This window comes from Ornithorhynchus anatinus, chromosome 15, assembly GCF_004115215.2.
Source record: "Ornithorhynchus anatinus isolate Pmale09 chromosome 15, mOrnAna1.pri.v4, whole genome shotgun sequence".
In the NCBI taxonomy this organism is placed as follows: Eukaryota; Metazoa; Chordata; class Mammalia; order Monotremata; family Ornithorhynchidae; genus Ornithorhynchus; species Ornithorhynchus anatinus.
The window spans coordinates 5,205,607-5,230,223 of NC_041742.1; the positions used below are offsets into that span (position 1 = coordinate 5,205,607).

The 24,617-nt window shown below is 44.4% G+C and overlaps 1 protein-coding gene across 2 annotated transcripts in view; it reads left to right on the plus strand.

Annotated features, from left to right (window-relative positions):
• Positions 1 to 24,617, plus strand: part of GNA13 (G protein subunit alpha 13) — a 48,192-nt gene that overhangs the window by 12,868 nt on the left and 10,707 nt on the right. Inside the window, exon 3 of one of the 2 annotated variants that reach the window (XM_039914258.1) lies at positions 17,885 to 18,092. The exons of the other annotated variant lie outside the window; for it this stretch is intronic. Coding sequence (XP_039770192.1) covers positions 17,885 to 18,092 — 208 coding nt within the window. The remainder of the gene's footprint in view (positions 1 to 17,884; positions 18,093 to 24,617) is intronic. 2 annotated transcript variants of the gene reach the window in all.

A 24,617-nucleotide genomic window follows, 5' to 3' on the forward strand; every position in this document is an offset into this window, starting at 1 on the left:
TTCACTTCAGGCTCTTTGTCAGGTAAGCATCTGATTCCTTGCTAGTGTGGTAGAGAACCTAGTTTTCCAACGTATCTTTGAGACTCAAAAGAGGCCAAACATTCTTGTAATTTTTCCCCCGCAGTTCTAAACTGTTAATGCTTTGGATTTGTGCACTGTTTGGGTTTCATGTTTACCTACAACTAGACTTTGAATCAACAGGTATTTTTCTGAGTCCCTCCAGAGCACTCTAAATCCCTGCAGGGTAGCATCAAGTGCCCGGGATATCCCCTTTCCTGCCGGCACCCGGACCCTCCAACTCTCGGACCCATCTCAAAATGAGCTCATGGCTCTCGTTAGCCCTCACTGGGCTATGGGCAAGGCCTCAGGGTGGGCCTGGAAATGAAATGCTTACTACAATGCTTGGGCCCCCAGTAAGAGTTCAGATACCATGGATGTTGATCTGTGGCGCTTTGTGATCCCTCAGGACCCAAGATCTTAAGCTTTTGTATCCCTCCCACAGAAGCAAGTCAGGTTGAGGGGTCGGCTTCCACCTCTGCTCTAGGTGTGACCTCAGAGGCTAAAGTTCCCTCTGGGATTTGTACTTGAATAGATGGGGGAAAAGATTAGACTTAAAAGATGGTGTCTATCTGCGAGCAGCCGAGCTTTTCCCAGGGAACCTTCACCCTGGAAGTTGGGCGAGTCACTTCACTGCTCTGTGCCTTAATGACCTCGTCTGTAAAATGGGGATTAAGACTGTGAGCCCTTTATGGGCCAGGGACTGTGTCCAACCCGATTATCTTGTATCTGCCCTGGCGCGTAGTACAGTGACTGGCACAAAGGAAGTGTTTAACAAATACCACAATTACTATTATTATTATTAAGGGTATTAATATTAAGTAATCCATAGCTTGAGCCCTGCCCATGGTAGGTTTAAGCCACAGGTCTGGGCTTAGGGGGACAAATGGAGCCAGAATGAGGCTGGTCCTAATCCAATACTATTCACCCAGAAACTCGGCTACATTCCAGCCACTTCTTCACCAGCCCTCCTCCCCAGCTTGGCCTCAGACTCCTGAAGTACAGCTATTAGCCGGGTTGCTGGTCAGCGGGGCATCTGCGCTCTAGTCAGGAAGCTCATTGCGGGTAGAGAGTGTCTGTTATGTTGTTATATTGTACTTTCCCAAGCACTGAATACAGTGCTCTGCACATAATAAGTACTCAAATACAACTGAATGCACAGAAGAACTCAGCGTGCTTCGGACCTAGCTGCCGAGTCCAAATGCCAGGCGCCTATCCAAGTGGCTGAAAGCCAAACTTGGCCAGTTTTGGATGGGTAGAGGGACAGGCTTGGGTGGACTAGGGCACGGTTAAACCGCCAGGCAGCCAAAAGCATTGCCCAGGTATCCCAGGATTACTTTAAGATTGATATTTAAGTGCTTACTATGTGCCAGGCACTGTTCTAAGTGCTGGGGTAGATGCAAGTTAATCAGGTTGGACACGGTCCATATCACAGTCTTAAACTCCATTTTACAGGCAAGGTAACTGAGACCCAGAGAAGTGAAGTGACTGGCCTAAGGTCACCCAGCCAGCAAGTGATGCTGGCAATGGGGGCCACCTACCAGGCTTGCAAGGTGGAATCTCCGTTGCAAGTCGTGGCGCTTCTGCCGAGGACTGCTGCTGGGCCCAGAGCTCAGACGGAGGCTCAAACTTGGCTCATTGTGCCCTTTCTTTGCCTGAACTTCAGAGGAGAGAACTTAGTACCTCCTTTCTGGGAGCTTTCAGTCAAGGGCAGTGATCCCAGTCAATACCTACCTTGACCTTCGGTGTGTTGCTAGCAGAAGCCTTAGCCTCCGTTGACAAAGTTAATATTTAGATTGAGGCCTGCATAAATTTCATGCCTTAGATTATCTCCATAATGGAAATGTTTAATAATTAAGCTACTTACTGTAACAGCTTAAGGTCGGGGTTATCCTTTCTAGAAAGTTTTCTGCTCTGCCCTGCCTTTGAGTTATTCCAAATGCAGATTTTTCTTATGGCCTACAATTTGTTAGTGTCATCTGTTCTTTGGGGAGCGATCCATTATTTAGGTGGAATTGCATGGGAAGTCTCCTTTTTATCAGTCAGTCGGTAGTATCTGACCGCCTGCTATTTGCAGAGCACTGCACTAAACTCTTGAGAAAGGACAGTGGAGGTTAAAGGCACGATCTCTGCGGCTGTTGTTTTTCTTCAAACTAAGTTTACATTCAGTTTGTGTAAATTAGGATATCTTCTAAAAGTTATTTCCTAAGAGTCCAGGTACCACGTCTTTGAAACATGCCCCAACAGTGTCCAGCAAAACACCACATCAATCACAGGTATTTATTGAGTGCTTACTATTTGCAGAGCACTGTATTAAGTGCTTAGGAGAGGGAAATACAACAGAGGTAGCAGATGTAGTCCCTGCCCACAGTGAGCTTGTAGACTTAGAGTCCATGTCCTAAATGGAGCTCACAATCTTAATCCCCATTTTACAGGTGAGGTAAATGAGGCCCAGAGAAGTGAAGTGACTTGCCCAAGGTCACCCAGCCAGCAAGTGGCTGGTGGAACCGCTGTCATTCATGTGTGCTGTCTTTCCGGGCTCAGTTTTTATTCATTAAGTCAAATTTGAGTGCTTACTGTGTGTAAAGCGCTGTACTAAGCGCTTAGGAGAGTACAGTATAGCAATAAACACACATCCCTTGTCCACACGAGCTTAAAATAGTGCTATTCTTGATCTCATCCAATACAGCCATTGTGCCCTGAGTGTATTCCTAAGCAATTCCTTTTGCCTACTTTTTTAACAGAGGAAAAAGTATCTCCACTTACTGTTGTGATTGGGAGCATTTGGCATCCAGCAGAGAATTTGGCGGCTTGTTAGAGGTCTGATAGATTTGCTGATTTTTAGTCTTTAGATATGCATGGAGGCAGGGAAGAATCAGGGCTTGTTCACTGGCTTGCTGGAATTTTTGGTGTTTTGTTGGGGTTTTATCCAGTACTTTGGATTACAGTGCTGTTAGCAGAGTCAGTTCTTATAACCAGGTCATTCTCAGTGAAATGGGTGCATTCCCCTTTGAAAAGAGTTGCTTCCTCTAGCCTCAAAACTACCATGGTAACCCCACTTTTGAATATAATTAAAAGCCTATTTAAGCCGCAAGGTTTGTGCCGGAGTGACTGCCCGGAGTGAATGTAAATCTGGTAGGAGGAAAGGCTTACCATCTTTGGGGACCAGAGTTGTGTAAGGCAAACTCTTTAACTTCTCCCCAGCTTCACCTCTCCTCTCCCTCCCCAGTGAAAAAATTCCATTGTAAGTGTATGTAAAAGGGAAATGAAGGATAATTGAATCTGCCTCAGGTATGTGAAGATGACTGTTTTGCTTGTTGTAGGCAGAGAATGTCTTCCAGCCGTGTTATATTGTACTAAGTGCTTGGGAGGGTACAGTGTTCTGCACACAGTAAGGGCTAATGAAATGTGACTGAAAGAATAATTCATTAAATGCTTTCTCCATGCTAAGTACTGTAGTAAACGCTGGAGCAAGTTCCAGATAATCAGGTTGAACATAGTCCCTGTCCCAAATGACACTCCCAATCTCAGTAGGAAAGAGAACAGGTATTGTGAATCCCCATTTTACAGAGGGAACTGAGGTTCGGTGAAGTTAAGTAACTAACTCAAGGTCACACTTATGGAATATAGAGGATGCAGATTCCCCCAACCAAGGCCCCTGGGGCGCTCACCTGCACTCCACACGAGGCTTGCCCCAGGATGTACCCAGCCACACAGGTATTTGTATGGTCTTGGTGTCGGCACTGGTGAGGTGTGGCAGAAGAGACTCTCTGTGGGTAGGGGGGTGGGAGTGGGGAGGGGAGGTGACACCCAGCAGCCTTTGGGGCTGGTTTTGGCTTTCAGCATAAAGTGTAAGGAAAGGGACAGGAAACTTCTCCGTTATGGCCGGGAATAAGAACAACACACCCAAGGCGGAGCTGAAGAGATGGAGCCATCCTGGATTGGCAGATTCCAAAGTGGGTGCAGGTCAGTTAAACCAGTGGTACTTAGTCCAGTGCTCTGCACACAGTAAGCACTCATTAAGCGCTGGGGAGATTACAATATGTCGGATCTGTAGACACTTTCCCTGTCCACAATGAACTTACTCTAGAGTCTACAGCGTACTTGCTCTTTCCCTGTTCTTATTTCTCCCCTCTCGCCCTTGTGACTTTCTGACCTGATGTTCCATCCCAGAGGTGGGATCCAAATTTTTGATGTCTGGGAAGGGAGAGGTCTCTCAGTGGAACCCATCCTCCAATCCATCCCACCCTTTTCCCCCCATAGCAGTGGGCTAAGGGAAGGGAGAGAGTGTCCATTTATTTCATCTACTGTGCTGCTCCTCCTTTGGGGAGTTACCCTTGTCAGTACCAGCGATTTAAATGTTCAGTCAGCTGTCCTTCAGAGGGAGGTTACTATAATTCCTTGAAAGTTTATCACTGAATGGAAGGTCGAACGAAACCAAATTGCAGTTTGTTCCATATTGATGATAAAAGCTTACAGTGTCGGTGGGGAGGCCGGGTTTGGCCTTCTGACTGACTTTCTGGGAATTGACAGAGAGCATCAGACATTGAGTCTGCTTATTGAGGGACAGAGCATAGCAGGTGCCCTATAAAAGTTATTGAGCTTGCCTTGGCCTAGGGGGGAAAAATAGGCGCTCAGCCATCAGGAAGAGCATTTTACTCATGTGGAGACTGTGTTTGTGGCATCGGAGTAGTCCTGGATTCTCTAAGCCAGAGTGGCCATATTGTCCAAAAGGGACCAGCCACGGTAATCAGGCCACGGGGTTGAATTTATCCTCATCGTTGGTCTCATCACTGTGGGGGCTCAGCGCTTACAGGTGAGTCACCAATATGGCTTTTAGTCTGGGTTGTGAGGGCAGATAACTTTAAGGAGGTACTCGTGGCTTTCAGGCATGTTCTGCTCTACTTTTTTCCCCTGACACCAGCTGCATTTGTTCATTCAGTCGTATTTACTGAGAGCTTAGTGCGTGCAGAGCACTGTACTAACAGGTTGGGAGGATAATATAACAACAAACAGACGCATTCTCTGCCCACAACCAGCCTACTCATCTGTTGCCCCTGTGGTGAAGGTGTTGGCAGTGTAAGTCTGTGTCTGGGAAGGAACCAATTGATGTCTTGTTTTTTTTTTTAATGTTTAATTCCTCTTCTCCATCTCTGATTTGGCTTTAAAAGTCCCCCTGGTTGTTCCCTCTGAGCTCCAGGTAGACCACTATACCCCCCAACAGTGGACATTCAATAAGAGTTGGTGATGCAGTACAGAGTGAGGGCTGGCTTTGGGGAAGAATATGACAGTGGTAGGGGCGTGCTCCTCTAAAAGCACAAAAGGGCCAAAACCAGCCAAGTATCAACTTTTGGTTAGTGCTTCTGTCCAAAGTGGGGGTAGATGACTATCTGCATTAGAACATTTCATTTTTAACCAGCTTGTTTCTTTTCTGCAAGCTAAAAATAAAAAAAGCCTCAAATTATGGACAAGTTCTTAACCTATGGAGTTCTTTAATGTTGGCAAAGTAGTAATCAGGTTTGCGGGAAACTTCACACGCCACTTGAGCAGATTCATAGGTTAGAAGGAAATGGGGATGATTTGCTGTTTTTAGTTGCATCAGTAGCTGCCACCTGTGTGTTAACTAGTTCCTGTAGAGCCTGCTTGACTAATAAGTAACTTCAGTTAAGAAAACGGCAGCCACCATCTTAAAACTGGAGTACAAATTACCTGGAAGTAGTCTTAGTGAGGTAGAACTGAACAAATACCCCATTAATTTTTATTTATCAAATTAGCACATCCCTTCAGTTAATTGGTGTTGTGCAGCATGGCCTAGTGGCAAGAGTGCAGGCTTGGGAGTCAGAGGTCGTGGGTTCTAATCCCTGCTTCTCCACTTGTCTGCTGTGTGACCTTGGGCAAGTCACTTAACTTCTCTGTGCCTGTTACCTCATCTGTAAAATGGGAATTGAGACTGTCAGCTCCACCTGAGACAACCTGATTACCTTGTATCTACCCCACCACTTAGAACCGTGCTTGGCACATAGTGCTTAACAAATACCATCATCATCATCATCAACATCATCATCATTATTACTCATGTTAAAGTGCTACAAGAACTCTGATGGTAACCACTGCTCTTTCTGTTCTCAACACACTGTAATCAAATCAGTCAGTGGTTTTATTGAGCTTTACTGTTGTGCACAGGACTGTATTAAGTGCTTGGGGGAATGCAAGTGCAGTGGATACTGAAGGGTTTGTTTCCTTTGAAAAGGAGAGATTGAGGTTCTGATCCTGGCTCTGCCATTTGTCTGATGCGGGACTTGGACAAGTCACTTCACTTCTCTGTGCCTCAGTTACCTCATCTGTAAAATGGTGATCAAACCTGTGAGCCCCATGTGGGACATGACTGTGTCTGATGTGATTACTTTGTATTTACCCCAGGCCTTAGTATTTAGTACAGTGCCCATAATAAGTTCTCAACAATACCATAAAAAAGCTGCAGTTTTTTTTAGTTGCTCTGATTTGACAGATCCAAACAAGTGCCCAGTAGTGAGCATTTGAAATTTTAATACTTAAGCACAACCAAATGAGGAAATACGATTCAAGGTGAGAAAAAGTGGTGCCAGATCATTTCTGAGAAGCAGCGAGGTGTAGTGGATAGAGCACAGACCTGGGTCAGAAGGTCATGGGCTCTAATCTCAACTCCATTAGTTGTGTGACCTTGGACAAGTCACTTCACTTCTCTGAACCTCCGTTACCTCGCCTATGAAAAGGGGATTGAAATTGTGAGCCGTACTTGGGACAGGGACTGTGACCAACTCAATTTGTTTCCACTCCAGAGCCTAGTACAGTGCCTGGCCCATAGTAAGCATTTTAAATATTATTATTATTCTGTTTGATCTTTTGAGCTCCCAGAGCATTGGAAGAAGTAGAGCTTTAAAAGCTGTCTTGCCAAGTAGCCGGAGTCCTTCCCTCCCGGGGCTCCTGCAGCAAATCACTCCTACCCTTTCTAAATTTCTAGTGGAGTCAGATGGGCTGGAAACTAACTGCCTAAGCATATGAGCAGCTTCTAGGGGAGATGGGGACCAGCCACAGTCACAGTTAGATTATGCATAATCAGTCCTAGTTTCTAGGCCAGTGTGAATGAGCTCTGCTAGCATCCCAAATCAGAAGGGACCTAGAGGATTGAAAAGGTAGAAAAGATCTTCCTGTTGCAAGAAATCCCTCTTTTTTTAAAAAAAAAAGTCTTTTTATGTTGAGCAGTTATTATAGGCCAGGTACCTTACTGAGGACTGGGGTAGGAACAAGTTAGTTTGGGCACAGTCCATTTCCCATGTGGTGCTCACATGCTTAAGCACTTTTTTTAGCAGATGAGGTAACTGAGGTACCAAGAAGTTAAGTGACCTGCCCAAGGTCACATAGAGCCCAGTTCCTTCTGACTCCCAGGCCCATGGCCTTACCATTAAGTCACACTGCTCTGTGTTCATTTACTTAAAGCACAGACTCTTTTCATTCGGTTAGCCCCTTAATCTAAGTTGAATTTATTGAGCACTTATGTTCACTTATGTACTAAGCCCTTGGGAGAGTACAATGTAATAGAATTCATAGACATTCCCTGCTCACAATGAGCTGACAGATTAGAAAGACTTTAACCACTTTACTTCCCACCCCAGCCCGAGAGCACTGATGTGAGTATCCTTATGCTCTGTTGCATCACCTTTGCATAATTTGTTTTAATGTCTTTCTCCCCTCACTGATGGTAAGCTCTTTGTGGACTGGGACTGCATCTACCAACTCGATCGTATTGCAGTTTCCCAGGTGCTTAGTGTAGTGCTTTTGTACCCACTAAGCTCCAAGTAAATACCATTGATTGATTGATCGATTAAGCTCAAAAGAGGAAAAATCACTGTTGAGAACTGCATTCTGTTTTGTTCCCTCTTCCATGTCTGTAAGGTTGCTGTGGGTAGGCAATATGTCAACCAACTCTGTATTGGACTCTTGCAAGTGCTAAGTACAGTACTTTGCACGAAGTAAGCGCTCAATAAATTCCATTGAGTGATGTACACATCTTTATTAATGCTACTACTGTTACTACCAATAGTAAAACTTATGGATGCCTTTAAGTTCCTCACTCTCCTTTGGTTCTCCCCAGTCTCCTTTCCCTCACAATAAAAATAATCATTAGCATATTTGGCCTTTTTTCCACTTTAAACTTGCTTGATTCACCAGTTGTCATTTCTTTTTAAACCGGTACTTAGTGTAGTCATTTTGAATTCATACATTGATCTCCAGGCTGCAGCGTACACCACCACACATTTTGCAGTACTGCAAAGGCCTAGTCTGTCTTCTCTCAGGGGTCTTGAATTTCGTTTTGTCATTTAAATGGAGCTTCCTCCCTATCTAACTGTTATCTTCCTTACATAGGAAAGGGGAAGGGGAAACAAAGCTTCTGCCTCTGTTAATGCCAGAGGAGGTTTTATATTTCACGCCTAATTAGCTAAATCAGGTTAGCGGGCTAACTTAGGTTGCATGAAAACCACTTGATTTTAGTGGGGAGTGAACATAGGAGAACCAAACTGGATTGATTTTAGTGCCTGAAATCAACTTCCATTTCACTGGATTGTCAAGCATGGCTCCCCTTAACCTGCTGAAATGTGATATCAGGGTGCTTCCTGAAGTATTCTACATGTCTTTTTTCATTTTAAAAGTTCAGGAGAGCAGATTGGGTTGAGGAGAAGCGGGGCAAGCCCCCAAAGAATGGGAAGGATAGAAAAGCAGTGTGGTGTAGCGGAGAGAGCTCGGGTCTGGTAATCGGAAGGCCCTGAGTTGTGATCTCGGCTCCTGTCCTTGTCTCCTGTGTATCCTTGAACAAGTTGCTTCACTTCTCTGTGCCTCAGTTCCTTCGCCAGTAAAATGCGGATTAAGAATGTGAGCCCCACGTGGGACAGGGACTATGTCCAATCTGATGAGCTGGTATCCACCCCAGCGCTTAGTGCAGGGCCTGGCATATTGTAAGTGCTTAAGGAAGCCCATTTTTTTGTTGCTGAAAAATAAAACAAACCTAGGACCATCAGTTAGGACAAAGGGACAAGAAAGCCCACACACAGTCATTGTCTCAGTGAGTGAGTTACTATCCGGTGGTGTGTCTGGTCAGAGTGGGGAAGGGAAGAGAGGAGTCCCGCTGCTAGGCAGCCCTCTTTCTCTCCTCTCCCCTCCTCCCAGTTGAGGGAGTCACTCCGGTAAAACCCTGAACCGCTGTGAAGTTGTAACTATCCATTTTGTGCACTCTCTCGTGTCCTCCAATGAGTTACCCTTCATGTAAGCAGGTTTTAAAATGGAGTATCAGCAAGGCTGTCTATTTAAGCAGTGAAAGGAATCGAAACTTGTATTCAGGAACTACAGCTCTAATCCTGTGACTTGGACCACTGCATGTTTTGTTGGTCTTTTCTCCCGCCAGGCCCTGGTGCTAGCAGAAGGAATGCCACTGCCTGGACTGGCAATGGAATCATGGCAGTATAATGGAATACCTTTTTTAAAAAAAATTTTTAACTTCTGTCTGAGATAATGTTTTCTGCTGCTCTACGTTTAAAATTCACACAAAACTAAAGCCAGGAAAAACGATGATGTTGAATTTGTTTTGGAGTTACTTAGGGCGAGCACTTAAATAAAAAGGCCCCATCAATAAACAAGAATCATAGGGGAGCTCTGAGGGAGACCTGACCCTCAAATAGGCTTTGTCATCCCTACCAGCCCTCAGTGTTAATTGGTTTTTAAACTCCCGGACACACTTGAATCCTCTTCATTCCTCTACTCTTCCCTTTGCATTGATTTAGAAGGTTAAAATTCTAATTCTGTCATTTGACGTTAGGTTTTTGGGGATTTGAAAAGCCAACCGCAGGTGTGACTTCTGCAGCGGAAAGTTCTTCTCTGTCCTAGGGTAGCAGTAGGAGGAAGCTTGAGGTTTACATACCCTTCTGTGGCTGAAATTCTGTCCCTAATTACCCAGAATACGGTGGAGAGTACTCTTTGGAGCAGTTGGGGATCCTTTATACTGTTTGTGGTGATTTGAAAAAAAAAATTTTAATCGTATAGAAGATTTGAGTATCATGTCCTGCCAACTGGACAAAACATTTGCAACTCTGTTTTTACCTTTGAAAACACAGCCAGCAAAGACTTGGAGAGTCGGAGACCACCCTACAGCCTCTTGGTTCTTTTCCTAAGTCCCCTCCTTTCCCCCTCCCTGCCTTCCCCCAACCCACCCCCAAGGCGACCCCTCTTAGGGGTGGCTGAAGCCTCCTTTGGGTTTAATTCAAGAGTCCTCATACAGTCAATAAGTGGTATTTACTGAGCATTTATGATGTGCAGAATACTGTCCTAAGCATTTCAGACAGCACAGTACAACAGAATTAGTAGACAGGTTCCCTGTTCATAACGAGTTGACAGTTCAGAAGTAAGTTGGGAGGTAGTGGGTACATCCTGTACATTTTCATGTATATATACATTTGGTTATTATTCAGTCATTTCATCTGGGGTTCCTATTGCATCCTGGCTTAAAATTGTTCTACCAGGTTTCACTCTCTGTAAATAATTTTGCCTGTCAGTAAATTCCTTCAGAGAGCAAAATACACAATTCCTGGCCTCAGACACCTACTACAGTGCTTGTTATTCAGAAGGTGCTCAATAAATGCCACTGATGGACTGATAGCAATGCCTTAGGCTCCTGCCTTGATCTGCAGCGTGGCCTAGTGGAAAGATCCTGGGGTTGGGAATCAGGACCTAGGTTCTTATTCCACTCCACCTTTTGTCTCGTATGTAACCTTGGGCAAGTCAGTTAACTTCTCTGTGCTTCAGTTCCCTCTTGTAAAATGGGGATTAAGTCCTCCTCCCACATATGGCTCAGTCTAAAATCAGAGGAATGGGGAATTTGTCCAACCTGATTATCTGTCCCAGGGCTTAGTACAGTACCTGGCCCATAGTAAGCACTTACCAAATACCCTACAAAATAAATTTTAAAAAAAGAGGTTTGGAGAAAGAAGATACTTGAGTGGGGGTTCTATGCAGAGCTGCTCAACTTCTCTATTGTGGAAAGGGGAATTGGGTGCATTTGGATTAGGGGGAGTCTCATAAAGTCCATCAGTTCTCTTACCATTCACCCTGTGCAAATCTCCAGAATGTCATGAACTCTGAATAATTATGATCTCGGGGGCTGCTGATCCCTGATGGAGCAGGTGTCTTTTGGGCTTCTCATGGTATGTGGACTACACATCAACTCTGAGCCCCATGAGGGTCAGGGAAAGGTCGAACAGTTCCCACCTGTGGATACTCTCCCAGCACTTATACAGTACCCTGAGCACAGTAAGTGCTTAATACTATTATTACTGCTACTACTACCACTAATGGATAGAGCACAGGCCTGGGAGAAAGAAGGAGCTGGGTTCTAGTCCTGCCTCTGCCACTTGGCTGCTGTGTGATCTTGGACAAGTCACTGAGACAAGCCTCAGATATCTCATCTGTAAAATGGGGGTTAAGACGGTGAGCCCCATGTGGGACATGGACTGTGTCCAGCCTGACTAGCATGTATCTACCCCAGCTCTTAGTTCAGTGCCCAGCCATAGTAAACACATACCATAAAAAACAAATCGGAGAACTTGCTCATACCATTGTAAGGGAATTAATCCATATGTGAAAAATAATTAACTGGAGAATCTGAACAGTTTTTAGGGTAATGGTGCTTGGTAGAGGAGTGAGTCCTGGCTTGAAGCCCTCTTAGGTAGCTACTTTTGACTTTGGCGCTCAAGCGGTGCAATACTGTATTAAGTTTTAAAGACTTTTAGAGCTGCCGGCTGGTGTATTAAGCAGAAACTCCTTTCCATTGGCCTCAAGCTTCTTGACCAGTTTTTTCGCATTGTGGGCAGGGAACGTGTCTGTTTATTGTTGTACTCTCCCAAGCGCTTAGAACACTGCTCTGCACACAATAGGCACTCTCAATAAGTGTTAGAATTCTATCTTCCATGCCCAGCCTTCTTCACACACTACTTCCTGATTGCTCCTCTCCCAGGTTCACTTTCTAAACCTCCCTTTTGATACTGGCCTTGATCTCCCTGTTCCCCCTGTCTGCCGCTCTCTTCCTGTTTGAAACTGCCAGTGCTCCCCATTTTCAGCCTTCCCCCGAAAAAAATGCTTTTTCCCAACTCATTCTCAAGACCCAACACCTCCCCCCACCACCAGTCCCTGTGAATGAACCCATCTTCAGCACTTCTGTATAGATTTAGTGGTTCTTGTAACTATTTACCGTTTAATCACCTGACTTGGCTAGATCTCAGTTTCCTCAACTGCAGAATGGGGATGCAAAACCTGTTCTCCCGCCTACTTGGAATGTGAGCCCCATGTTGGACAGGGACCATGTCTGATCTGATAAACTTGTGCCTACCCCAGCAGTTGGAGTAGTGTGTGATGCATAGTAAGCGCTTAACAAATACTGTTTAAAACAAAAGTTCTGGTGAGACTCCTTCCGTATGTAGTAGCATGCTTGAAAGATAATCCCTTTTCTGCTGTATCCATGCAAGTATAACAAGGCATCTCCTTTAGCACTGTATTCAATCAACACCACTCTTTCTTCCTTGGGTTTTCTTTCTCTTCTGCAGTGAGGGAAAGACAGAGGAGAGTGCCTTAAGGGCAAGGGCAGTGGTTGTGGATTGCTTAGATGTGTATGGCTTTGGGAAAGTTGTTGTTTATGGGGATGTATGGAGTGATGTAGAGAAAGTACTGGAGGAAGCAGTGTAGGTGCTAGGGCAACTGAACCTAATAAGTGGGTGTGGCCTAGTGGGTCGAGCCTGGGACTCTGAGGACCTGGGTGCTAATCCCTTCTCTGCCATTTGCTTGCTGAGTGATCTTGGGCAACTCACTTCCCTTCTCGGCCTGTTTCCTCTTATGTTAAATGGGGATTCAGTATGATCAGTGCTTCCCTTGTACTTCATTTATTCAATCATATTTATTGAGCACTTACTGGGTGCAGAGAACACAGTGAACAAACTAAGTGCTTCGACTGTGAGCCCCAGGAGGGACAGGGACTGTGTCCAGTCCGATTGTTTGCTCTACCCTAGTGCATAATACAGTCCTCATATACTTTTAAGTGCTTGTTGAATACCACCATTATTAATTATTTAGTAATGGTCTGTATTAAGTGTGTATTGTGTGCAGGGCACTGTACTAAGTGCTGAGAGAAGACACATTTGGGAATTAGACATGGCCCCTTCCCCTTGACGGGTTCACAATCTAAGAAATCCAAGATGGGGAGGTGAAGTCCAAGCTGTTTCATTTATTGATATTATAAATAATCACGTTAAGATTGAATGGGTATTAAATCTTAAATTTGGAATCTGATGTGCTTTGCAAAATTCTTCTTAGATTCTGAAGCATCCATCCTTGTGTGTTCATTGTAACTATAGGGTCTTGATTTAAGAGGCGTGTTGATAGGGACTTCTTAGCAAAAAATGACATTTTGTTTAACTCCCATTTTATAATTCAAGTGACTAGAGAAGAAAATACATTGACACTTTTTACTTTCAGTGAACTGATCAAAACCGTTGAATATCTAATAATATTTCAAGACCTTCTGTTTTGATTATATTGATTCCACTGGTAGTCTGGTGAAATGCTTAGTTGGGTTTTAGTTAAAATAGTTTCCACAAATTAGGACTGCTGAGTGAAGCAATTTTTGATGTACACAGGAAATTGAAGAGGAAATGTACCGAGTTTTGAATTGAGTGCCGATAGCTATGATAGAGATTTTGCCCCACTGAACTCTTAAATGAATGCCGCCTCTCTTACTGTCTCTTTTAAACGTAAAGGCAAGAGGCGAAATTGGATTGGGATAGTTTAGCAGAAAAGAATATGGCATGCTATGAAATTTCTTCTGTCATTTTATATTTTTCCTTTCATGTGAAATACGTTTCATAATGAAGCCCAAAGTTGAAGAGAAAACGATAGCCATAAAGCGATTACCAGGAATGATTCGGTTCTGTGGAAGGGAGACAGGTCAAAAATAGAGGCCCCAAATGAGAGAATGTTGTTAGGGGCAGGTTGTGGGGAATGGAGACAGTGAGTGCCTGTGGGTTCTACTTGCAGAAGTGAAAAACACTGTGGAATAAATTCAGGGCCAGGTCTGGAAATCCTGCATTTGGACTATCTTGGGGCAGAAGCGTACATTTGAAAAACATCAAAGATAAAGGCTCATTTTCTGGCGGTATCCAGAAGTGATCAAAGTCCAGGCTTGAAACGCTCAGTTACTACTTCTAAATCAGCACTCCCAACTTCTGATGCTGCTAATGGCTGGGGAGTGTTAATAAAGGAATCACGTATGAACGTGTCTACCGACTTGAGCTAGTACTCAAGCGCTTACTTCAGTGCTCTGCACATCATAAGTGCTCAATAAAAACTGTTGATATTTGAAATTCCCTTGTCTTAGGGAACCTAATAGTGTCAGTAGGTATTAACCCATTGTCTTACCTCCTCTAAAATATCATCCATCTTAATTTTGCCACGGCCCACTTAAGACAAGAGCATATGTTTGGATAATTAACTGTCAAGATTTCCACTGACATCAATGGAATTACCATGTACTTTGAATGTGTTATCTGGAAGTTTTGATCATTTAAAATGCATCAGATTCATTGCTAAGGATGTGAAAATAGGAGAATAAGCTCTTTAAGGGCTAGGATCTTTGAACAGAGTCTGTCATACTCTACCAAGCACTTAGTGCAGCGCTTTGCTTATAGTAAGGGCTCAAGAAATAGGACTGATTAATTGACCAAACGCTGAATAAATTATTCAGCAAGAATAGTGAACTACACCTGATTTAAGAGCAAAATCAAAGTTTAAAGAAGCATTTATTTTATTCGTTCTTTTTGGAAGTTAAACTTAGAGTTTTCTCTCAGAGTTGGAAAGTAGTTTAAGGCAGAGAGGTCTGCTAGAGTAAATAAAATGGGGCTGCAGCTCAGAGTATACATGCATGGATTTGAAATGCCATTAGGACCTGTTGTCAGTGTTGCATCCTCATCATCAATGCTGTTCACTGAGCGCTTACTATATGCAGAGCGCTGTTCTAATCGCTTGGGAGAGAACATTACAACAGAGTTCTTAAATGTGTTCCCTCCTCTCCGTGAGCTTGCATCTACAGGCGGAGATAGACATTAATATAAAGTATAATATAACTTACAGTTCTATACATAAGTGCTGTAGGGTTGAGGGTGGGGTGTGTGTCAGATGCATCTAGGAACATTCGATAATGCAGTTAAAAATTTCTCCTCTTGCCTTGTCTCAAGCAACACTTCAGTCTGTCAATCATATTCACCGAGTGCTTATTTGTGTGCAGAGCACCAGACTAAATGCTTGAGCTCCCACATGTCCAGATTGATGGAAACTGGTTTCTGGGGGCAGTAGAAGTAATAGAATGAGAGGGTGAAATTTGGGGTGGGGAGAGGGAGAGATAGGGTTAGTTTTACTAAGACCAGGAAGGGCCTGGGGAGCTAGAATGGGGGCCAGAAAGAATATATCAGATGGCAGTGGGGTCAGCTTCAGATACCTCAGACTGCTGCTGTTCCTTTTTCCAGCCAGCTCCATCCCCAGACTTTAGCCATCATGGTGGTTGGATGGTTCGACAGTCTACCTGGTGTTAACACGCATGGCATTCCTTTTTCCCTATCATCCCTAAATATCACTCTGCACACGCCTGAAACTTTTCAACTGAAATTTCATTGAAGAAACTCTTGGTATTGCATCTGAATTGATTTTGATTTACTTCTGTGTGGCTGCAAAGAAAAATCTGGATTGGGGGCCGAGCTTGCTACCATATTGTCCACACTTGGTAATGAAGACGGAGTAATGTTTTTATACAGTAGCCGGGCTTGATTTGGTTTTTTTCATTGGTAGGGGGCTCCTTTGCCAATGATATTTGTTTCCAGTAGAGTAGTTAAGCTCTAATGCTTCTAGTAGTTACAGTGATATAGTTAGGATTGGATCTGTTTTTTTCATGTTTTGGTTTTTTCTTTGACAGAAGTAAAAGCGAATATGGTCTGGAAAGAACACAGTCCTGGGAATCAGAGGACTTGGGTTCTAATCCTGGCTCCCGCTCTTGTCTGTTATGTGGCATTGGGCAAGTTACTTAAATTTTCTGTTCCTCGGTTCTTAAACATAAAATGGGGATTGATTCCTCTTCCCTCCAACCTAAACTGAGAGCCACATGTGTAACAGGGACTGTGTCCAAGCTGAATACCTTGTTTCTGCTCTAGTGTTTAAAACAGTGCCTGTCTCATAGTAAGCATTCAGCAAATACCAGGAATTAATATTGTTTTTATCATTATTATTAAAATATGGAAGTGCTTTTCAACCCAAGCTGTGAAGGGTTCCAGGCATTGTAATATATTAAGGCCAATTCTCGCACTTGGAGGCCAACACTCAGGTTTAAATCAGATTGGGGAAAATGTTTAACCATTGGTCACCCCACCCCATCCCAGGCAATTAGGCCACATCCTTGAACCAAAGACACCCAAGAACAGACAGTAAGGCCCCGTGAACAAATGGTGTTATGGGTGATACTGTTGTCAGCTGGGTTGTTTCCACTCTACAAACTTCAGATTTGGCAGTGCAGGCCTTCTTCCCATGGTGATGGTTTGGAGAGGGGGGTTGGCGAGAGTTGGCATCCCAAAATGTCAGTGGTCAGGAATTTCTACTTGATGGGTACAAGACTGGGCAACCTTTGGAGCTTTTTCAGGACTGAGGAGGTGTGTGCAGAGCAATGTTTAGAAAGATGATCCAAGCAGCAGAGTGAAGTATTGACTGGAAAGAGGAGTGAAAATGGAGTCATGGAGATCAATGAGGAGGTTTATGCATTAATCAAATGGGGATATGACCAACACCTGGGCCATCTTGGTAGCTGTCTGGGTGTGATTCTGGAAATGTTCTGAAGGAAGAACCAGAAGGGGAGAGAGGAGTCAAGGATAAGGCCAAGGTTATAGGTTTGAGAAGACGGGGAGGATGATGATGTCAGCTCTTAGTCGGCAGTTGGATGGAAGAGAGGATTTGGGGTTGAGGGGAGGGGGAATGAGATGCTCGATTCTAGACATGTGGAGTTTAAAGTGCTGCCAGGAAGAGATGACCAGGATGGCAAGAGGAAATGCAAGACTGCAAAGAGATCAGCTAGTGAGATAAATTTGGACTTCTCAGAATAAGGTGATAGCCATGGGAGCAGATGAGCTCCTCAAGGGAATCAGGGTAGATGGGAAGGGGAAGAGCCGATAGGCTCACCCACCATAAGAAAGTGGAAGGTTGAGAAAAGCCAGCGAAAAAGGCCGAGGGATTGGCCGGAGAGATGGGAGCAGAACCAGGAGAGGATGGAGTCAGAAGAACTAAGGTCAGTTAGTGTTTCCCGGAGGGAACGGACCTCTGTGTCGAAGGTAGCTGAGAGGGCTTGGAGGATTGAGGTGGAGTCAGGTCCATTAGATTGGACAAGAAGGAGCGAGCTGCCTCGTCGGAGGGAATGGGGCGGAAACTGGATTGTGGAAGGGCGAAAAGGGAGTTGGCGGAAGCGCATGATTGCAGTGTGTTCCAGGCATTTGTGGTGAGCCCACAACAAGCAGCCTTTCTAGTGTTTGTGATCTGTGATCTCGTGCCTGGCACATAGTTAAGCACTTAACAAATACCATTATTATTAGTAGTATTATCCTGCCAACAACAACAAGGGACTTCGCAAGGCACTGATGGGCTTTACGAGAGGCAGGTGATTGCAGGTCTGTGGGTGTGGAGCATGGGGGGAGGCATGGCTTTCTCTCCCTGTTCTACCTGATAACAGGCCTGGACCAATCAGCTACTGCCATTTAAAGCCCCAGCTGCCCTGCCTAAAGCACATTAAAGGCTTTGTATCGCAAAGGAGCACCTGGGGCCATATTGAAGCAGCACAGAGGGCAGCACGGAGGGAAGCACCTGCCACAGCAGGAGAGCAGAACTTGGAAGCAGAAAGAAGCAGCATTGGCAGAATGGGCTCCGGTGACCACAGGCTGGTTGGTATTGAACCCTTGGTGGAGTGGAGTGAGTGAGTGAGTGTGTGTATGTGTCACTCCCTTGCATGTTGGTAAAACTAAGTGAAAAACTTTCCACAGTAACCTTGGTGATAAGAGGTGTGGTTTGACTTCTACTACATGTCACTGAGGTTCCCCCGATCCAGGAAGGTCTTGATTGGTAGGAACCAGGGACTCGCGACACAAATGGTGATGAGGATGGGCTCTGTGGACGTTGGTCACTATGGTTGGGTACTTATGGTGTCTTGGCTTGCTACCTCCTTTGGTCAATTCTTCCCTGTCCTGTTTTCCTTCATCTCCTTCATGGAGTTCTGAGTTAAGGTGACTCTATGTTGGAATATTGTTATCCACCTGGAACCCTTAACTTTGGGCATGGGTCTGCTGGAATTACTGTGCATAGTGTTAGTATGGTGATTTGCTAAAGAAGCCAGAGAAACTGCAAATGGTGCTATTAAGGTAGCTGAGCTTCTTCTGAAGCCTAAATTGGGGAAAATCAGCCAGATCCAATTAAATGCTATTGTTTGAAGTGGGTGAAACCCTGACTGTGTTAATGGGGACATCTGGTCTGATGAAGAGCCAGATTAAACTGACCCCACTTTAAAGATACCCCAGTTGTGGTCACCAAGGGGCTCCCCCACTCACACCTCAAGGGACAGAATTACTGGGGCAGAATTAGCTGAGTTAAGTCAGCGATTCTGTAGGGACGTTGGAGAGCCCGTACTATGGTTTCTATGGATTTATGATCATGGAGCGCCTTTATTCATCCTCACTGAAGAGGAAACCAAGGATGTGGGTAATTGGGGCAGATCTGGGGACAAGACCATGAGGACCTTTCGTGCTAGCCGTGGTTCCCTGTGGAACGGGGTAATGACAGCACTAGAGGGAACCTATGAGGGCCCCGGGGAGGTCCCTTACACACACAAACTGTGGAAGGACCTAGATGAGGCACAACAGGATTTCATGTCCTGGGTTTAGTATGGGCTATCTGGAGCCCACTTGCATCCGGGGAGGAGTTTGACCTAAAGCCTCAAGAGGTCCCCATTAAGAAGGTAATGCTGAGCCTCGAAGTACCCTGGCAAACAGCCTAATGGGACTCAGGAAGGAGCCCACAGATGCCACTGCATTAGACCATCTAGCTGAGATGGATGAAATGCAGCTCTGGCTCACGGTTTGGGGGAGGACTTTCCCTCCTTCCACTTGGGTCTAAACAGGAGCCATAGAGAAGGGAGGCAGACAGGGATGAGCACTTGCTGGCAGGACCCCGACGATGTGCAGGCTCTGAGCCACACCGCAACACGGTATGGTGCCAACTCCTGGAATTGAGAATACAGAGGATAGAGACTGACGGGCTCCCCACCTCGATCTTAGAGGGAATCCTCCGGACTCTAACACAGGGGAAGAGAAGCAGAAAAGGAAAAAACACAGGTAACAAGCAGCCAGGATCTAGGGCATCTGCTGCTCCTGATCCTAGCCAGAAAGACAAAAAGGAGTGGATTAGGGAAACTATGGGGAGGACTCCCACAAACCTGGGAATGCTCAAGGTGAGACCTTTGGTCACGAATCCAACCCCAAGAATAGTTTTTCCTTTTTTCCACCAGGTCCCCAGGAGGTTCCATTTATGAGGTATATCTAGGCATATCTGTAGTAACCACTAACTAAAGTCTTGAGTTTGAGTTGCAGGCATCCGATTGGCTTGTATGAACCAGACTTCTTGCGTTGAAACCTGCTACCACCCCCGATGAAGAGAGGGCTCCTGACGATGACCTGAAAAGATCTCCGTTTGGTTTTATGTACCGAAGGGATTGTGTAAAGGTGTTGAGATTAGCTGTGCTTGCCTGTTTTTGTAGCGGTCTATGTAGAACAAGTGTAGATAGATGAATTGGCCAAGGTGGTGAAATGGCTTCAGAAACTATTGTGCATGGTGAAATTGCTCAAGAAGTACCTGGGTAGCTCCACCATTCCGGAGTTATCGCTTCAGAAGGGAAAAAGGAAATTTTTGTTGGAGGGAAAGCACCTCCCCTTACTGTGAAATGTGGATCTCTTGATTGGAACCATTAGCTAAAGTGCAAAAATGTAAAAGAGGTAATTAGGAGGAGATAATTTCAACTACTCTTTCTCACCCCAGCAGGAATGCCTGCAGGGGTGGCTCCTCTAATCTAACCAAGAGGTCTGTAAGCGGGTTAGGAACTATTACCTTTACTGCCGGCCAGGTAAAGAACAGTTGGGGAGAGGGAAAAAAAACCTGCTTTGAGAGATTCACTAATGGAGTTAATCAGTGGTGAAGAAAAAAATTTGCCTATATGCCAATACAAAAAGTAGTTAATTGTACAAAACTATGGTTTTACTGAATGATGTTGCTGGGTTCTAAGTCTGTTGTTGAGATTGTAACTCCCTAGATTTTAGCCCAGCAGGACCCATTATCTTGAAGACAGGGCCCCCTGCTCAGCTGCTTTACAAAGCTCCTGTCTTGAGTCCAAGCCATGAAAAGGATAAGACACATTCCACCAGAAGACCTGATCCCAAGAGCTTTTGTTCACCAGTGTTGGTGAGCTACGAACTCTAAAAGTGTGTGGGTGGAAAAAGTGTTTAAAATTGATGGGTTTATGTTCATTGACATCTATGGGTAATAGAAATAATTTGTGAATCTGATAGAATCCTCATATGCCGTTCTTTTGTGGGAATGCAAGGACTCTGCAGATCCCTACTATTGGCCTTGCTGTTGCTCAGCCAAATGGGAGAGCCAGAGAATAATGGAGAAAACCCTAAATCCCAGTGGTGTTATACTACTAGTATGGAAAAATCCCTATTTGAAGGGATTGATGGTGATATTGAATACCTTATGTGGTAACAATTTTTCCCTCTTGTTCGAAGATTGTTATATATAGCTGTTGGGTTCACCGGTGTAGCCAAGTCCCTCTTAAAGGGACTGAGAGTGATAGTGATCACCACTCACATGTGATATGGTTGATGCTGGGTTATTGTATTCACAGTTTAGAGCCATCTCTGTTGAAGGGATTGATGATATTGATCACCATTCCTAGGTGTACCTTTTTTATATGTTCTCCCCATCAACTGTACCCCTGGATGAATGTAAATGAGTGAATGTGTTGATGGACAGAATCAAGGGGTGGAATATGGTGAGCCCACAACAAGCTGCTTTTCTAGTGTCTGTCTGATCCCACGAGCAACAACAAGAGAGAGATTTGCTAAGACATTGATGGGCTTTACTTGAGGCAGGGGATTGTAGGTCTTTGGGGGTGGAGCATGTAGGGAGGCTTGGCTTTCCCTCCCTGATCTGCTTGGTAACAGGCCTGGTCCAATCAATGACTGCAAGTAGGGCCATAGCTGCGAGGTGTGGATTCAAAGCTTGCCCCTTTGAATCGCAAAGGGGCACCTGGGGGCACCTAGAAACAACAAGGAGTCTCTCAAAGGAAGCACAGAAAGAAGCATCTGCAATAGCAGAAGCAGCAGGAGAGCAGTACTTGGAAGCAGAAAGGAGCATTGGCCGAAGGGGCTTCTTTGACCACAGATTGGTATTGGACCCTTGGTGGAGTGGAGTGAGTGTATGTATCACTCCCTTGCACGTTGGTAAAACTAAGTTAAAAAAAAAAAAACTTTACACTTTAACCTTGGTGATCAGAGGTGTGGTTTGACTTGGACAAGGTGTCACCAAGGCTCCCCCAGTCCAGAAAGGTCCTAGTTGGTATGAACCAGGGGTTCGTGATAGCGTTTGGACGGGAACGGGAAGAGGGAGGTGGCTGGAGAGCAATAGCAGTGAGGTCTGGAGAAACTATAGTCCAGGCCTACAAGACCCTCCTATTATATGGACCTCATAGATTTTATGTAGTACACTGTGGTCTGTGTACTGTAGTCCCAGGGTATGTGCAAGCAGAGTAGGAAAACAAGAGGATGTAGAATGTAAACTGAACCTAAAATTAGAAGCAGAAAAATGTGTGTGGTGGTTCTTTTTCAATCACAGTTCTTAGGAAGGGAAATTGAGTATAATAATGTTGGTATTTGTTGAGCGCTTACTATGTGCCGAGCACTGTTCTAAGCGCTGGGGTAGACATAGGGGAATCAGGTTGTCCCAAGTGGGGCTTACAGTCTTAATCCCCATTTTACAGATGAGGGAACTCAGGCACAGAGAAGTTAAGTGACTTGCCCACAGTCACACAGAGCTGGGATTCGAACTCATGAGCCCCGACTCCAAAGCCCACGCTCTTTCCACTGAGCCACGCTGAGTATAGATCAGAGTCCTCTGTAAACTAGGGATAAAGACTGAGTCCCAGGTGGAACACAGACTGTCCAACCTGATTTGCTCAAAACTCCCCCTTTGTTACGTTGCCTGGTGCATAGTAAATGCTTAACAAATACCATTTTAAGAAATATACTTGGCAGTTTCGGAACTTCCGAGAAGGGCTCTTAGCTATGTAGGTTAAGACCTTAAAACCAATGAAGGTTGTACCTTAGGTTGTACCTTAGAACCAATGAAGACTGGATTCTTCACTGGCTTTCCCCTCTAGATTGGAAACTCCTCGTGGGCAGGAAACGTATTTACCAAATCTCTTGTATAGTACTCTCACGAACTTTTGGTGTGGGTGCTTTGCACATACTAAGTGCTCAACCAACACCATTTATTGCTGGCATCATCCCTTAATGTTATCCGGGCAAGGATCATAAACTTGTAATATGTGCTAGGTCTACTCTGTGTGCTTTATAGATGAATAGAAGGCAGCACGAAAGCTTTATTCTTTGAAGAAATGGGAATCATGTAGTGAGTCCAAATGTTTGTTAATTTGGAAAAAAATGATGAAAATCCACTAAAAATAAATTGTTTAAAAATGAAGATGATTTCATCACCTAACATAGGTCTTCTGACAGTCTGATTGCTTCAAAGATATGATGGGTGTGCATTCTAGTGTTTCCAAGGTTACTGCTTCCAAAGTTTACTCTGAGCAGTAGATCTGTATCTCTGAAATGTGCTTCAAGGCACGTTGCAAGCAAGACCCAATTTTTGGAGATTTGTATGAAACCACCATCCATCAGTGCTGTGTTTGCTGTCCAAAGGATGTTCATTATTGGGATATCAATCGATGAATGGTCTTTATTGAGTGTACAGGGTACAGAGCGTTGAACTAAAGGCCAGTACAACAGAGAAGGCGGACAAGTTCCTCGGAGCTCTTTATACCGGTATTCATTTGGGTCTTATGGCTGACCTTTTGGCAGTTTGGGGAAGGAGCATGGCCTAGTATCGTCAGAAGAACTGGGTTCTAATTCTGACCCCTCCTGCTTTCTGTGTGATCTTGGGCAAGTCAACTTAACTTCTCTGTGACTGCTCATCAGTAAAATGGAGATTAAATATCTGTATGTATGTGCTCTCTCTCTCCCTATTAGACTGTCCAACTATCTACCCCAGTGCTTAGTACAGTGCTATTTTCCTATCAATCAGCTGTATTTATTGAACGCTTACTATGGGCAGAGCACTGTCCTTAGCATTTGGGAGAATAAAATAGAGTTGGTAGACAAGTTCCCTGCCCATAAGGAGGGAGCTCTTAGTAAGGAGTTAAATACCCCTATTATAATTATGTGTACCAAAATGGGAGCTTACTAAATCATCAAGCAATTATAAACACTATGAAGGTTTGTGATGGCAAAATGGTTATAGCATGGTTGAGAGTTTGCTTTGCACAATTTAGAGCCCATTTACCCCATTTCCTACAACAGATCTCCCGTCTTTGGTTTGACTGAATAAACCTTGGATCAGGCGTATAGGTGAACAGAAGGCAGCATGAAAGCTGTATTCTCTGAAAAAAGGGGAGGTGTAGTCAACCTAAGTGTTTACTTGTTTGAAAATATGATTTACTTGTACTTGAAGGTAATTTTACTTGTACTCCTTCATTTGCTTTACTTTTTACAGTAGCAGCAAATCATCTTTTCTTCCTATGTTAGCAGAGCTCTTCTTTATGTCTGAGCAGAATCATGATCTTAGGAATGTAAAACAGAACAAACAAGAGTGTTGAAGATACTGTAAGGAGAGAAGTCACTGTGGAAATCTGACCTTGTTTAATTTGACTGCTGGAATCCTCTCTCTCCTGTACCTCTAGTGAATAAATGAGGCTTACAGCTTAATGGTTGTTTGTTCTGTTCTCTAAAGGGAAGATTGTACAAGGTCCTTTCAGTTATGTTTATTGAGCACTTACTTTGTGTAAAGCACTGTACTAAGCACTTGGGAGAGTCCCTACATGTCTCTGAGTTTGGGATTTGTTTGAATAGACAATTTTTTGGACTCCATTCTCACATCACCAGAGTAGCAAAATGTTGGGGTTTGGTTTGTTTTGTTGTGGGTGGGGAGGTTGAATAATTTCTTCAAATATGCCTTTAGAAGAGTAAGGTGACATGGATAACATGAATGCCTAAGCCAGTGCATCCGCATAATGTAGTAAATCATGTGTTTTGAAACAATCAAAAACAATTGATGGTGAAAAGTGTTCAGAACTGAGTTGAAGA